Source organism: Nannobrachium achirus, assembly GCF_963921795.1.
Source record: "Nannobrachium achirus genome assembly, chromosome: 12".
Taxonomy (NCBI): Eukaryota; Metazoa; Chordata; class Actinopteri; order Myctophiformes; family Myctophidae; genus Nannobrachium; species Nannobrachium achirus.
The window spans coordinates 51,531,243-51,548,916 of NC_137832.1; the positions used below are offsets into that span (position 1 = coordinate 51,531,243).

General features: G+C 42.0%; 1 protein-coding gene across 1 annotated transcript in view; it reads right to left on the reverse strand.

Moving 5' to 3' along the window:
* The window catches only part of wdfy3 (WD repeat and FYVE domain containing 3), a 165,648-nt gene that overhangs the window by 77,564 nt on the left and 70,410 nt on the right, over nucleotides 1-17,674 (reverse strand). Inside the window, exons 14-16 of the mRNA XM_080739319.1 lie at nucleotides 14,897-15,082; nucleotides 9,792-9,981; nucleotides 8,050-8,264 (exon numbers count right to left, since the gene is read on the reverse strand). Of these exons, the coding sequence (XP_080595445.1) occupies nucleotides 8,050-8,264; nucleotides 9,792-9,981; nucleotides 14,897-15,082 (591 nt within the window). The remainder of the gene's footprint in view (nucleotides 1-8,049; nucleotides 8,265-9,791; nucleotides 9,982-14,896; nucleotides 15,083-17,674) is intronic.

Consider the following 17,674-nt stretch of genomic DNA (forward strand, 5'->3'; position numbering starts at 1 on the left):
ACTTCTAGGCTACTCCAGTAAATGCTCATGCGTTGCATTGCATTGTGAGCTTGTAGATCTGCTATTTTCAAAAAAATTCAAGTTGATGCCAATACCTTCGTACTTTTATTCAGTATTACTATTTATCTCTATATATTCATGTTATTCCTGGCACCGCCCCTGTTATCCTGTTCATATCCTGAAAAAGGCGGGGGCTGAAAAAGCTGTCCTGAAAAACATCATTTGATTTCCTGTTGTCCTTGCATTAAAGTGTCAGTAGTTGGGTTCTGGGTTGCCATGTCTGCTTATAATAAGCAATTTGTGTCTCGTTAAGATTTTTATTTATCCAGCCCCCACCATGCAGTTGTACAGTGAAACCCAAAATTCAAAAATGGCAAAAATAAACTTTGCCAAAAATCTAAAAATGAAGAACTCGGGAACGGGAACAAAAGGCAAAACTCAAGAAAAAGGCAAAAATAACAAACACTGCACTAGGCTATGGGGCCCTTGCAACTCTCACTGAGATTTGTTCATCTCGCTCTGCAGCTATAGACAGAAAATCACACAAATCAGTACACAGTATCTCTACAGTGATGTGATCATGACGGATTTGTCCGATATCATATTCTATCTAATTGGCTAAAATTGAATTCCAAGGTTTGCAGGATTGCTCCTTTTTGAACAAATTGTCTCAAACGCAGCCTGCTATGTGTGTGAGATTTTGCACACACATTCCCACTAGGCCAAGGAACAGATGCCACCCTTCTCACATTGGCCTGTTATAGAGTCACCAGTGGGCCAAAAAAAACACCTGACCCTGTTCGGAAGAACACTGCTTCTAGTTTCTCTTTGATGTCTTCTTTGCTTTCCCTTGATGCTTTTGCCTTGGCCACTTTATCGCTGCTTGCAGCTATATTTATTATTATTATTCTTCCGCCACTTTTGCTCTAGCGGCTAGACCGTGCAGTCGCTTTTTACGAAACTCGGCAGTATGGCAGAGGACTATGCCAAACGGCTAAAACGCGAAGCTCGCAACAATCGGCCAAAGGGTGGCGCTGTAGGAAGCCTTGGAAAGTGCAAACTTTGAACTGGTGTAGCTCATGCCCTGTTTCAGGTACAGCAATGAAACCTGTATACACTTATGCGTCTCCTCATGCCGAACAACTTTTACGCTCTGACTTTTGACCTCTGACCTTTACCTCTCCCACAATTTTGAATTCTATGAAAAACAGTAAAAATGTATCTCCTCCTGGGATTTTCGCGTAACGTGCGCGAAACTTTTTTTACATGAACTTTGGACCAATACGGTCTGAAAAGTTAGCCGGATTTTCTTTAAAGCGAAACATTATTTTTTAATAATTAACCGTATAATGCAGTTTCATGCAAATTATTCTTCTGCCTCTAAATCATACTGCAAAGTGACACGTTCATGGCAGTATGGCAGAGGACCATGCCAAACGGCTAAAACGCGAAGCTCGCAACAATCGGCCAAAGGGTGGCGCTGTAGGAAGCCTTCGAAAGTGCAAACTTTGAACTGGTGTAGCTCATGCCCTGTTTCAGGTACAGCAATGGAACCTGTATACACTTATGCGTCTCCTCATGCCGAACAACTTTTACGCTCTGACTTTTGACCTCTGACCTTTACTTCTCCCACAATTTTGAATTATATGAAAAACAGTAAAAATGTATCTCCTCCTGGGATTTTCGCGTAATGTGCGCGAAACTTTTTTTACATGAACTTTGGACCAATACGGTCTGAAAACTCAGGCGGATTTTCTTTAAAGCGAAACATTATTTTTTAATAATTCACTCAATGTTGCAGTTATATGCAAATTATTCTTCTGCCTCTAAATCATACATGCAAAGTGACACGTTCATGGCATTTGGCAAATATGTAGAGGATTAGTCCAAATATCACTGAAAGCAATCTTACTCCAATTGGCCAAAGGGGGGCGCTATACGAAGCGTTTGAAAACTCAAACTTTAAAGGGGCATAAGTCATGCCTCGTTTGGTTTGAAGACATGCAACTTGCTTACACGCGTGCCTTGACTCAAGCTGAAGACATCTGTGTCTTTGTTAAGTAAGCTCCGCCCTTCGATTTTCCGCCTTTTGGAGCAGTTCGTAAAACACTTAAACCCGCTTTTATTCCGGAACTTTCGCGTCATGTGCACGGAACTTTTTTTACATGAACTTTGGACCAATATCTAAAGATCTGTCAGATCGGATTTTTTAAACATTGAAACATGCTTTTTTAATAGTTCAATCAACATTGCAAGTTGTATGCAAATTATTCTTCTGCCTCTAAAACATACATGCAAAGTAACATTTTCATGATGAACTACCGTAGAGGGTAAGTCCAAATATCACTGAAACCAAAAAGAATCATATTTGAACTGGGGACCCCCCACCCTGACGTGAGTAGGGTTTTCCCATGATCTGGTCCTTAGGCTAGATGCAGAATAGAGCTGGGACGTTCGCGAACGAATCAAACCTTTTGAACGGCTCTTTGAAGTGAACGTTGGGATCCGGTTCGCGCAGTAGAGAGCCGTTCATTTCGGGGGGAGACCCCCTCCCCCCAATTCAACATCTCCTTGCTACTCCACTGAGTACTGACTGAGTACAGTGAGTGAGTGAGAGAGAGAGAACAAGTGGAGGAGCGAGTTCATTGTTGCCTGCTTGTTTTTTTTAGGTGTTTTATGAATAACAACAGTCAAGGTAGCTTAATTTACACACACATTTTATGATCGATGGTACTGTCTCACTTCAAATAGCCATAAATCCCACCTCTAATGCAGAATGGTTAGGCACAGGTGTGTGTGTGTGTGTGTGTGTGTGTGTGTGTGTGTGTGTGTGTGTGTGTGTGTGTGTGTGTGTGTGTGTGTGTGTGTGTGTGTGTGTGTGTGTGTGTGTGTGCGTGCGTGCGTGCGTGCGTGCGTGCGTGCGTGCGTGCGTGCGTGCGTGCGTGCGTGCGCGCGCGTGCGTGCGTGCGTTATTCTTCTGCCTCTAAAACATACATTCAAAGTCACATTTAAATCACACTTTGCAATAATGTAGGTTAGTGCACTGTGCACTTGTGCACTTGTAACCCACGGTTCAGCGGGAATTACAGTCATTTTATTTTATTTTTCAAATGGAATATATTCTTATTTTTCACATGCAATGTTTTGACCACGGTCCCTGAGTCACAGCTGCAGAGCATTCGTAATCACCACACCCTGTATAAAGCCAGTCTTTTTTCAGTTTGTTCAGTAACCTCATTGGAGCTGCTGCAGGTTTGTACACATTTCATTTCAAGACTATTCCAATTTCTAACAGCATTGCTCCATTTATATTTAACCCACACTATATTGCTTTTAGATCCACCTGACCAACTCTGATATTGACACTGAGGCTGCGTGACTAAGATAATTGGTAAGTGAACATGTGGCTCGGAAATGTTTGTTTCTGGTTTTGGGATTGGAATGTAAAAAGATTCATTTCGGTAATGTAATTATTGCTTGTAGATAAGCAGATTTGTCGACTTTATTTAGTTTTAAGCTTGTAGATCGGCTGATTAGTTGATTTTTTTAGTTTTTTTGCCTGTGAACTGAATCTTAATTGTTTGGTTTTCAGAAAAACTACATTTCCCAGAATGCAGCAGCTAAGATGGTTGCTTGTTGGGCGTCGGCCGATTGAATCCATCTGAACAGTTTGAACAAAACACTGCTGAGTTGAGTGTGTGCTGCTCTGTTAACCGGTAAGACTGTTTGCTTGTATTTTGTATGGTCTCTTTTACCGTTTTACTGTGTTATTTTGGTTCTATCGTTTACAGTGAGAATGTGTTTTATATTGTCAGGAGTGTGCAGTTGTGGATTATTGCCTGTGTCCACTATTGTTTGGGGTGTGGCCTCATCTCTTTCTTCAATGTAAGCATTTAACTAAAGAGATGTAAGTATTATTGCGACTGTTAGGTCGCAGTTACTATCGAAACCTCCACCGGCTGTCACTCTGTCCGTGTGACATCATACTTTTGCCCTATTCATATCTCCGTTACCATTGCCCCTATCCATGCCAAACTTTGCACACACTCCTTGGCTGCCTGATTTCTCACATGGCCCTCCAGCGCCACCATGAGGCCGATTCTTGCAAAACATTTGCGAACACTGCTCCTACAGATTTTGGCCTAAAATCACGCAAATTGATTGTCAAATCACAACCTCCGTCCCTGATTTCACACATGCCCCTCTCTAGCGCCACCATCAGACAGATTTTTGCAAAACACATTTTACAACACTGCTCCTACAGATTTTGGCCTAAAATCACGCAAATTGGATGGCAAATCACAACCTCCAAATCAGCAGATCTGTTGACTTTATTTTGTTTTAACCTTGTAGATCGGCTGATTAGTTGATTTTTCTTTTTTTTTTTATCCAGGCCCTGTTTTTGCATGTGAACTGAATCTAACTGATGGCTTTGCTTGGTTTTCAGAAAAACTACATTTCCCAGAATGCAGCAGCTAAGATGGCTGCTTGTTGCAATCAGTTTGATTTGTCAGCACCTGGCCGCAACACAGCTTCTCCGAGTCAGGCAATCCAAATGTTTTTGCTCTTAACCACCGAGCTCTGCTTCACTGTGTAGCTGGCTCTCGAAGGGACTCTTCCATCGAGCAGTAAGCAAAACTCCACTATGTTCTCCTCTGTCGCACATTTGCTCTGTATTTTGCCACATTGCTAATGGTGGTTCTATCTGTTCCCATTGTAGGCAAATTAGGAGCTGCATCTGAGTCTTGGAAGAGAAATGACATGTGTTAATGGAAGCAACAGCATACTGTGAAACATATGTTTCGAATGTAACCCCTGTTTGTTAAGTTCTGGAAAGAAGCATATTTTGAGTTAAAAGCCCCGGTTTTGGGAAGAACTTTATTTCATGTTTTAGGGGAACGCCCCATTGAATAAAACAACGCTTATTGCGTTTTCACCTTGAGAACTGTTTCCGTGTGCTGGTTTGGGTTCAGACTTAACAATACTTAATGTTTAAAAACTTTATTTGAAGACGTGTTAAAAGCCCCGGTTTTGGGAAGAACTTTATTTCATGTTTTAGGGGAACGCCCCATTGAATAAAACAACGCTTATTGCGTTTTCACCTTGAGAACAGTTTCCGTGTGCTGGTTTGGGTTCAGACTTCACAATACTTAATGTTTAAAAACTTTATTTGAAGACGTTTACTACTTGAATTATTTGAAAACATTGTGATTTAAAAGACATGCCTGAAAATGGCTAGGTTGTTAACCCTCTGTTTTGAAGGTTTACAACCTGATGACCAACTCTTCAACAAAGACAACTAATGAAAAAGTTGGAAAATAAAGATATTGAGTTAAAACCTTGAGGAGTTCTTTGGAACTATTTTATGTCTGTTGCATATAGTCTTTTGCATACATGTTGTGTAGAGGTCAATTTGTGCTTTCACCAATAACTATGCCGATTAGTGTAAAATCGGCAGAGTCTCTGTAATTTATAGCGCCACCAGAAGGCCGAAAACGCATTCTTCGATATTACTCCTTCAGATTTTATCCGATAATCACACAAATGGGCACACAGTATCTCTACAGTGATGTAATCATGACGGATTTGTCCAATATCATATTCTATCTAATTGGCTAACATTGAATTCCAAGGTTTGCAGGATTGCTCCTTTTTGAACAAAATGTCTCAAACGCAGCCTGCTATTTGTGTGAGATTTTGCACGCACATTCCCACTAGGCCAAGGAACAGATGCCACCCTTCTCACATTGGCCTGTTATAGCGCCACCAGCGGGTCAATTTTTGCAAAACCCATTTTTGGAACAAAATGCCTCAAATCCCACATGCAGCGTCCGATTGCCGTGAAAGGCCAAAGAACACGTGGTACCCTTTTGACTTTGGCCTATTATAGTCACCACTAGGCCAAAAAAAAAACACCTGACCTGCCGGAGACCTGTTCGGAAGAACACTGCTTCCAGTTTTTCTTTGATTTCTTCTTTGCTTTCCCTTGATGCCTTTTTGCTTTCCTGCTATTTATGCCTTGGCCACTTTATCGCTGCTTGCAGCTATATTTATTATTATTATTTGTTTTATGGGGTCCCTGGCCAGAAACAATTTCAGAGGTTGGTCCGAAGCCAAATACATATCAAGTTGGGGGTCCTTGGAACGAAAATAAGTTTGAGAACAAAAGGCATTTGTAGAATAGGCTTCAGGACTTAATTGGTTAAATTGTTTTGCCTATAATGATTTGCCCAAAACACAGAAGCCAGGTTTCAAGTCTCTTAGGTGAGACTTAAATTCAAGGCCCTATCTACATTCAAGGCCCTATCTACAGCTAAGGTTGCGTTTTATACTCGATTACCCCATCATCCATCACCGCAATGACGTAATCGGTTGTGGATCATCCGTCCTAAACGGCCTAAACAGATCTGGCATGGTGCTGCGCTGTCCTCATTTGATAAGCAGAGACGGATGTTATTATCAGGGGATAAAAGAGTCAAGGAATTAAGGTAATCACAAACAGCCCAAGCGTGGAGAGAGAGCAAGGACACAAGGGCTGAACCAACGCTGATGAGCTGGCCTTAGTGGCCTAGAAGGCCTGGGTTCAAGTAGCAATCAATGTCATAAATCATCTAAATGAATCTAACGTTTTAGGTCAAAGGAGGTCTGCGCCGCTAGACGTGGAGTGTCAGACATTTCCATTAGCCAAGATCTTGCTAATCATGTGGCCTCTGCACATGCACAGTCAGCATTTCTAACATCCTGTGAACATTAGCGTGTGTGCGTGTGTGTGCGCGCGACCGTGCATGTTTTCAGCATGGATATGTTTTAACTGCAATGTAGGCACATAAGCAAGCACCAAGTGCTGCAAAGACAACCTCTAGAACAACGGTTCCCAAACTTTTCAGGTTGCGGCCGCCCAAAATAATCATATTTGAACTGGGGACCCCCCACCCTGACAAGCACGGAGCTGAGGCATTACATTTAGTTTAACTCTGTTCCACAGATAAATAGTGAAAACAGACAAACTACAAGCTCGAAACACAACGCCTCATGGTGCATTATGTGAACTTGTAGATTGGCTATTTTAACAATGTTTGCCTCTTTCTCCCGTAATATTTGACAATTTGGCAAAGGAATTCTGAATCAAAATGACAGACCATAAGTCATGTCTAACAATAGCAATGTTCTTTTGGGAATGGGAAAAAAATATATTATCAAATTGGGGGATGGGAATTGAGAATCATTGAATAGAGGATGGAAATCTAAAACGGCTCAGTCTCAGTTCTGACACATATTTATAAATGAGTATTAAGTTTGAGTCAGGCTCGGATACCACAGTATGCTCTCGGAATAGGGACAGGTTCGGACAGAAAAATGCAGCCTGCCAGACATGCTCTACTCTAGAACATGTCTGATGACAGTTGTGTGGGCAATGCTTCTGTATGTGTGTGCTCTTTTACTGAAATCTTAGCACTTAGTTTTAGGATTAGAATAAGCAATAGGTCGACGTTCGGACGGTTAAGTACAATTTCAATTCGACAGTGGCTTACAGGTGCTTAATCAGAACAACAGAGTAATAATCATAAACTCTGGTCAATTCATGGGTTGCATTTGTAGTCCTACAGAGGACCAAGACCAACACAGGTGTTCTGATTGGCGTAGTTCATTAGTTCTATGCCAAACAGACAACTGAAACACCCGTGTTGGTCCACAACATGGAGGGTGTAGGACTACAAATGCAACCCATGAATAAACAACAAGGTAGGTAAACAGAGAGCTCAGGAAACGTGGGATTCCAGGCAAACAATGAACCTGTCTAATCAACAATCTGTCGAAATCATATTCATTAGCCAAGTAATGATTGGGGAGTAGCTTCAGGGATAGAGGATCAACGCAGCAGTGATTGAATAGAATCATTTTTTGTTTTTATTTGGTCTTCAGTGAAAGAAAGGTAGTGGACGAACATTTCTCGCCATAGTTTTAGCCGACGAAATTAACACAGCAACGTAGTCAACGGTCAGTCAATAACCCATGTTGTTTGAGCATGGGGTTTTCCAGTACACCAACCTGAGTGCCATGGGCTGCAGAGCCTGCGAGGCCAGCCTCTCAAACATCCTCTGCAGCGGGGGGTGTAGGGGGTGGTCCTCGTCGCCCAGGGCCTGGCTGCAGCGCTGCAGCAGCCGCTGGTGAAGACCCGCCTCACACAGGATCTGCTGGTTCCTCTCACTGTGCACCAGGAGCTGGAGGATGTTGGCCACGGCCAGCTGGAGGTCCAGGGCATGCTGCCGGGAGAGATACAGAGAGAGAGACAAAGAGAGACAGAGAGAGAGAGATACTATATCACTGTTTCTCAAACTTTCACATTTCAAGGTCTCCCCTTAACTCTGACAGTGTACAAATGGAACCAAATGGGCCCATTAGGGTCCATTTGGTTCCATTTGTACACTGTCAGAGTTACAGACTTGTATGGGTCCATTTAGACCCATCTAAAAGGAACCCAAAGAGGCCCTGGAATCCACTTTGAGAAACGCTGCTATATACAGTATCACTGTTTCACAAACAAGTGGGTCATGGACCAATTTTTATGGGTCATGACTCGAGTAAAAATCCCATTTTCTTTTCCTTTTTTATATATTAACTATTAATTTACCGAATGTCTGTCTGTCTGTCTGTCTGTCTGTCTGTCTGTCCGCCGTCTGACCGTCTGTCATGCTGACATCACTGATATTAAACAGTGTCGCCACCATGGTAACAATGCCTAACTGACATTAACAAAGCCCAACTGACATCACTGACTGACATCACTACAGTGCCCAAATTTGAAGTCACAGACTGGCCTGGACACGGAACACCATATACTGTATGGGCATAAAAGAGTGCCAGCCAGACAGACGGATACAACGGGTATTGCACAACTGGACATCGATGGTGACTATTCTGCCCAACGGGCAACAGTCTGGGTTCTCCAACATTACTTCTGAGATTCCTACATTCAATCCCTCATCGCACACCCCCGAGCACAGGACTAGTATTTCAAAAGATGGAAAACCTTTTTTTTTAAATATAGTTTGAGAACCACTCTTCTATAATGGCCGAAATAACAAAGCCAAAGTGCAGTAACTACGAGGGAAAGAAATCACCGGCCTATAAGTGATATTACGCTATCTGTTTGGGATACACAAATAAAACTTAGTTACTACACTTTGGCTTTGTAGGGCAAGGACCGTCCAAATTGATATGTATTTGGCCGCGGACCGCCCATCTGAAAATGTTTTGCCAGGGAAAGGGTATGTTAAAAGAGAAAAAAGAAAATAGTAGAAGTAAAAGTGCACAGTGAGGCACAAAGTGTCAAAGCTTGTTGATCTGCTATTTTTGAATAACCAACGTATAAATGGATAAAGTGGTTAAAATGATTGTTGGTCATTTTAAGGTTCAATTGAAACAGCCTTGTAACCAATCAGATGGTTGCATCACTTCAGGCTATGGCACGGTAGAACCTCACTCAGGATACAAGAGCTGTTCCTTGAGAAATGGGAGAAATGGACTGAATACGTGACCCAGAATAATGACACCACAAATGTGTAATATGGACTACAGTGTGATGATAAAAGTTATGTAAAAATGTTGACAAGCTGCAAATGAAAATTAAGTTAAAAACAAAAAAACAAAAAAACAAAAAAAACAAGAGTACCGTAGTAGTCATCTTTGTGTGGATGAACTTGCAGCTATGGGAATTTATGGCGTTGAAAACACAAAATGTTTGAATATGGAGATAGGAGGTTTCTGCCCTGGGAAGCAGTTTTTCTGACCTCTGGCTGGCTGTCGGAGCAGACGGAGGGCAGCAGGTCCAGCATGGCCAGGCCCGCTCCAGGGTGGATGACCACCATGTCAGCCAGGGAGGAGGAGGGGGGAGGGTGGGAGGGGTTGGCCAGGTGCAGCTTCAGGTCCGACAGGGCTTTGACCGGGGCCGCGGGACCCGACGTACCGTAGTAGCCATGCCTGGAAGAAGGTACAGGGGTAACAAGGAAGCTGTTAGCCATTTATAATGCACTGATCCAGTCATACAGGCATATTAAAAACCCATTTAGGCCTGAACGCAAATCTGTAGATCACTTTAGATTTGAACCACTTTAACCATTATTTTATGCTTTAACTATAAAAAATAGCAGATATACAAGCTGCGAGCCTGTAGATCTGCTATTTTTGAAAAATCTATAATTTGTGCAAGTCTTTTTGACCCGATTCTATTAATGTCTTCTAAATCCTTCTTCTAAATCAGTGGTTCTCAAAACCTTTTCATGTCAAGGACCCCCAAAATTACATGTGTTTGGCCACGGACCCCTATCTCAAAATATGTTGTTCCGGGGACCACCCAGAAGCAAATATTTGAGTTACAAATGTTTGCTTTTAAAAAGATATATTCAAATATATTGCAAATAAAAATCAAGATTTTTCAAAAATAGCAGATCTGCAAGCTGTGAGCTTGTATATCTGCTATTTTCAATAGTTAAAGCATTAAATAATTCTAGGCCTCAATGGGTAAAAAAAGAAGAAGAAAATAAAACGTTACTAAAAGACTTTTAGTAAATTATTTAGTAAATGGGAGACGGAATGGGGGCCCAGGTCTTTATTGTGGCATCGGTTTAACCACGTACAGCCCTATGTTCTTTGTAGGCTTTGTATACTTCCATGAATAGCGGAAATTGCCAATTGACAAGCTTATTACGAGCTTATAGATATTTGTGGTGTTTTTGAGAACCTTTCTAAATTTGCAGCTACAGTATAATAACTTCGATACAATGTATCAAAGTTAAAAGTCACCCACTGGTTAGTTAAATAAATAAATAAATAAATGAAGGTGAAATAATCCTCAAATCCAATAGGCACTCTTCTTTTTCATACTGGTGCGTTTTCACTTTTTATTTATTAATAGATAATTATTTTCTTTACACATTTTGAGTAGCCCCTTTTCTCCCCATTTATTAGTCATTAGGCAATTCATTCTTCCCAGAATACATTTCTCTGTGTTGTCACTGCTATTCTACCCTGCTGGCTCACCTGCCAGTGAGGAGCCCCCACCAGAATGACACAGGGGCCTCAATCCTACTCCAAATACTTTTTATTCAGTGTTCGTCCTCCCAGCTAGGTGTTATTAAACATGTTGGTACCAGAGCCCTGTTAGTCAGCTTCACCTGCTTCTGCCTCTCACAACAGGGACGTAGGGTTGAGTTGAGAGGTGTTATAACATTCCAGCTACTTTGATAAATGCTGCAGACATGAACTAAAGAGAACCAATTAAAGGGTAAGCACCTGATTTTCCAGTCTGCCGTTTCTGTGAAAGCCATTGGTTTTCTTCATTTCAGTTAAGTAAGCAAGCAGCATTAGGAAGCAACGGTTCCCAGGCCATGTGGCCCATAAACATGTAGGCGAGGAGCCTATTTGTGTAGCATGAGGCAGCTTGATATAAATGCACAAGTACACCCCTGTCTAGGACGCTAGTATGACAACGCTCAATCCAACCCTTGATGCCGAGTGGCATGAATGGAGGAACCATTTTTATAGTCTTTGGTATGACTCGGCCAGGGATTGAACACCGACCTCCTGGGGCGGACACTCTCACCACAAGACCACTGGTGCTGTTTCATTTCAGCATGCTATGAACGTCAAGCCTGTCGCTATGGGCTATACCTGTCACTGTGGATGGTCATTTGAATATGAAACGTATTGTTATTTTAGGTACTGAAAGAAGACATGAAACAGATAAACTTTATATGGAATGTTTTTGATTGACGTGACGTGCGCTCATTTACGGTTGACAGACATGCAGCGTGCCAGTTAATGTTCTTGCTCAGAGGTTAGTCCTCAAACGAGAGGGTGGGAGGGAGATGTCACATTACTTATGTAATAGTTCTGAGGCCTGAAATTAACATAAGAGTTGTATGTAGGATTCATTGGGACGTCTATGTCACGGTGACACCCGTTCAACATCAGGCAAGTCGAGTTGTCTCAAGTTGTCTCAAGTTCAACTTTGATTCGTGTGGAATTCAACTGAGAGCCCGAGTTGATTTTGACAGCAAATTTTGTTATAGTTTTAGTCATAGTCCTAAAAAAAGTCACCTAGTCACTTAAAAAGTTAAAAGCTAAGTCACCTGAAGAGAGAGACAGAATGAGAGAGAGAAGAGGATGAGGGGTGAAGCTCAATTTATACTCCCATCGCTTGTCGAAAAGAACAGTTCTTGCCAGCCAGCGACAGCACGGTCGTGCGACGGACAGAGTATAAGTTTGGCTTATAAAGAGTGGACAGATTTTGCGGAGCGCAGTGCAGTAGCTATACCTCTTCCTGGCGAGTGCCGGAGTGCCCCATGGAGAGGGCAGGGAGGTCTCATGAGTGAGGCAGGGGGGAACCTGCTCTGCACGACTGCACGCACGCACACACGCGCACGCACACGCACACACGCACACACACACACACACACACACACACACACACACACACACACACACACACACCCCGCATGTGTGACATGCACACATGTTAACACACACACGCAGACGTGCAGAAGGCCAACCCCCGGAAACACAGCCAGACAGTACCAAAGGTTAGAGGAAGAAAGACAAGAAGAGAGACAGACAGACAGACAGACAGACAGACAGACAGACAGACAGACAGACAGACAGACAGACAGAAAGACAGACAGGAGGAAAATAAGCAGTTAGTTTAAAGCTGACAGGAGTAGAAGGCACAGCTAGAGAAAACATGCATGACATGCCTAATTTATAAATGTTAGCCATTTTCAAAACATTTTGAAATCTTTTGAAAATATTTGAACCTTTTTTTGTGAAGATATAATGATACGACCGAAATAGGGATGACAAGGTGAACAAGGTAATCCCAGCTGCAAGGAGCTTATATACCGCCAGGCTAATACTTGTACCCTGCACACACAAAAACTTTTACGTAACTTTTCAAAAGTATTTTATCCCATCTCCAGGCCTATAGCAATCACACGGTGCAATAATGGGGCTCTTACACAGACAGATTCGAGCGAAGGTGTCACGTTACAAAAAGAACAGATCTGCAAGCAAAAAAAATGATCGCGGTGCAATGTGTTGTCAGCTTGTAGATCTATTATTTTTGTCACATGATGTCCTGATTAAATTAGGCCGCACTCTCGCAGCACGTGCAGCACTATATTTGACCATGTTGCATATTTCTAAACAAAACCAATGTATATCCAAACATTTTCCAAAATATTTTATTAATACTAAACCTTTTCCCAGGTATGGAAAAGAGTTTTTCTGATTTCAAAATATTTCCAGGAATTTCATGACCGTGGGATTACATAAAATACACTATTTTATGTATTTGGTATCAAAGAGCTCAAAGTACAAATATGGATGCACCCCTACTGCAATGGTGATTGCATGTGAAATCAGCTGCAGCCATGCGCTTCTGCGGATGAAATGTGTTGCATCAGAAAAATAGAAAAATAGGATAGTCCCCACCCCTTGGGGTCTTTTTTGTCAAATTATTGCGACCGTAGGTAGCAAGTTTACTATGAGAACTGTCGCAGCGTGACCGTATGTATACGTGTATACATGTAACTGTGACATCACAGGTGACATCGCAGTGATGTCAGATACTCAGAGCAGGGATCTCCGTATATAGGCATAAATAGGTGACATCACAGTGATGTCAGATACTCAGAGCAGGGATGGGACGATAAGCGATATTATCGTTTAGTGACAAAAAACACACACGATTATCGTGGAGATTTAATTCATCGTGAAATCGTCCTCCATCATGCGCTGGAATCAAGTCACCTTTTATTTGCCGAGCTGCATATCCAGTACCACTTAAACCCTCCATAATTGGTAAAAGGTACTTATAATAATGTTTTTTTTCACTCTCTATCAAATGTCTTTGCCAAAAAATAGCCGATCTACAAGCTCACAACGCGTCGCATTTAGACATGTTGTGAGCTTGTAGATCTGCTATTTTTTGGCAAATGGATTTAGATTATCGCGATACTATCGTAAATTGCATTTCTTTTGTCACAATAATCGTGATATGAAAGTCCATTATAGTCTCATCCCTAGGACAGACACAGCTGGGGAAATCTAAATGTAATGTCCCAATATGAAGAGCAATATTGGCGTTATTTTCTTTTTTTAATCTCTTAATTCCAGTTTAGCCCCTACGTTGATTGATTTATATCACCAGAGACATATTGGTATACTGTAGGCGGAGATCTCTGATATCTGGCTATGCAAGACTATTGCTGCTGCTCTGCTGTCAGCTGTACCATGTCCATGTACATGTTTATTTCTACTCCCTCGGAGTCACATCAACATTCAGGAGTCCAGGTGTCTGGGGACAGTAGAGTAGGGAATGTGTGACTCAGATGGCCTGGTTCCAATTGTACCCTCGTGGGAGGATTATACTCTGTGGATGTTGACTGTACATGCATTCTTTGTTTTTCAAACAGAAACGCTGCCATGCAGCATGTGTGTCCCATTCATTTCTCCAACTCATTGTTGTATTTAATTTATTGTGGAAAATCCATAGATTTATTTTATGCCATTCAGTGTTCATTTTATCAGTCATTATGTTCCTTCATGTATTTCATTGTATTATTGCGCTGCTTTTGTTTACTTTTGACGCGTGTATCTTTTGCAATAATAATTTAAATCTGTAAAGTAACCAGTAACCAAAGTTTTCAAATAATTGTAGTTCAGTACAATATTTTCCTCCGAGATGTAGTGGAGTAGAAGTAAGAGTACTCAAAATTGGAAATACTTAATGAACAAAGTACATGGAGTATGTACTTAGTTACTTTCAACCACTGGTTGGTTCCCCTGCACATGTTGTATGAGGAACAAGGTTGCAATGATTTTGAAAATAGGCACTGACCTATCAAAGGAGTCGGTGGCCATCTTGTACAGGTAGATGAAGAGCTTGCTGCAGTGTTTGAGCGTGGGACACACGCTGTCCCCGGGCGCCGCCTCATCCTCCAGCAGCCTCTGGAAGGGCTGGGCGTTGGACGGGAACACGGAGGTGGGCCCCAGCTTCTTGGTGTCCGAGAAGCATCCCAGTAGCCTGGTAGGACGGCAGAGAGTCAGAGCCAGCGGGTCAACACTTTGTTCAAACAATGCCGACAGTTTGAGATCCGGAAAAACTGAAGGAATTTGAGGGAACAGATCCGACATTGAGGATCCGCAATGTTTCTGGAACCAGTTTTATCACACTGTCAGAGCTCTTGTTTGTGGACTTCACGTCTGCTATACAATTACAATACCAGTGGTTCTCAAAACATTTCAAGAACCACCGTACAAATGGAACCAAATCATTTGGTTCCATTTGTACACTCATTTGAGTTACAGACCTACAAGGGTACATTTGGAACCTATAGGAATCGTTAAATGGAACTGTTAAGAAATGGGACCGTTATTAACACATTGACCGCCATTTTAACACTTATGTTGCAATGATTTTTTCCGGCCAATGTCCCGCATTGCCATGGTTACCATAGACTTCCATGTAATTGTGCAAGTGTGTAAAAAGTGCACGCCCATGCCTAGATGATGCACCACGTGTGTAGATGCTGTTCACAGCTTTCAAACAAAAAAATCCGCTTGGAAATCCGTGCAGGCATTCATGATTTATCAGCCATTATGTTTTCTTCAGATGTAAACAAACATGGCTGCCATGTTTGAAAGAATGGGTTGGTATGGGGGTTAAACATGCAATTTCGCGATCGCGATCATGCCTAATACATTTCTGGAGGTCCAAAGAAAATTTTTGAAAAAAAAAATTGAAAAAAAAAAAAATTTTTTTTTTTCAAAAACGGCCCAAACTCGGGAAACTCGGGGTTGGCACCATATGTGTTAACATACCTCCGTACTCCCACCTGCCATTCGTCTCCATAGACTTCCATGTAATTGGGTGTGCAAGGATCATGCACACCCATGCCTAGATAATGCACCACGTGTGTCCACATTGCTCACAGCTTTCAAACAAAAAAATCCGAATGGAAATCCGTTCAGGCATTCATGAGATAACAGCCACTATGTTTAACAAAGATGGCTGCCAAAATGGCTGCCATGCTTGAAAGATGGGGTTGCTATGGGGGTTAAACATGCAATTTCGCGATTGCTATCATGCCTACTCCATTTTTGGGGGTCAAAAAAAATTTTTGAAAAAAAAAAATTTTGACATTTTTTTTTTTTTTTTTTTTAAATTCTCGGGCCTGGCGGGGAAAGACATTGGAATAATCTCGGGACTATCGGGCCTGGCAGGGAATGAGTTAAGAAGGAATTGTTAAGAAACTGGAAGACCGGCGTCGACGGTGGTAAGTGTTGGAAAGCGCCTGTTGCCGAAAATCTACTGTTGTCGGCTCTCTTCTTTTCACATTTTCCAACCGACTTCATAAGACTGTGTAGTAATCTGTAGTAGTGTGGTGGAGAGCTACCTTCATAATTAGTTAGTAGTCTAGCAGCTGAATTATGTTAAAGATGATGAAATAAAAAGCATCAAAGACCTTTTGATGTTGATGTAGACAGCAGCTTGACCATGCAACTCTTTCTATAACTCCTTTCCCCACTATTCTAAAAACCTGCTAAGACTCAAGATCTGGCCTTTCTCTTCAGCTGCATAGGTTACACAGTCAGCATTCATTGCCAGGATTAATAACTCTGGCATATTTACTGGCTACATCTCCCAATTAGCAGTGATGGAAACACGTCGACACCCCAGGGAGAGACAAGTCATTTTTGTTGCCATTTTCCAGCACGACGCTGGGGGCAGAACGTCTCCTGATTGGAGGGATGAGGAAACAAGGAGACAGAGGGATCTACAGCGAAGAGTATTTCACTCACATTTGCCCCTAAAAATAGACGTGTGTGTGTGTGTGTGTGTGTGTGTGTGTGTGTGTGTGTGTGTGTGTGTGTGTGTGTGTGGGTGTGGGTGTGGGTGTGTGTGTGTGTGCGCATGTGTGTGCGCAAGAGACAGAACCGGGGAAGACAATTTACAAGCACAGCGAAGGTGCCCTCCAGCCTTTTTCACGCGAGCTATCCCCAAACAATTCCTGTCATCAGTTTGGATAGCTGTAATTGCCTATTGCCTCTGACAACTCACGCCGTCCGAGAGAGAGGGGGGGTGGGGGGGTAAAATACCACTGTAGATGCAGGCACTTCACCAGCACATTTGTGATATTGAATATGACTTTGGAACTTCACATCAAAGTCGTGCTTAATGAAATTAACTCTTAAATAGCACCGCACATGTCACACTGGCTGTGATTTTCTTTTTTGTTTGTTTTGTTGTAAAGCAACATTGGGTACTAAGAAAAGCGCTATATACAGTAAATGTGATGTATCATTATTATTATTAATACTGTATGAAGATGTGGTTGAAAAATGGGTTAAAAGTGAATTTTGCAGCGCGATCAGCAGTGAGGTAATGTGAGACCTTGGTTTAGTGGTAGCATGACAAGGCTTTATTGATCCATGGGAGAATCGTGTCATCACAGGAGCCAGTAAAAGGATGTAAGTAGACATTAGATGGAAGCAGTCAAATGGAGTCAAATTTGGCATCTACATGAACAATTAATTAATCACAATAATACAACAGCAAATTAGGGCCATCTGGACGAGAGAGGGAAAAAAATAGTATATCGAGTAAAATATTGTA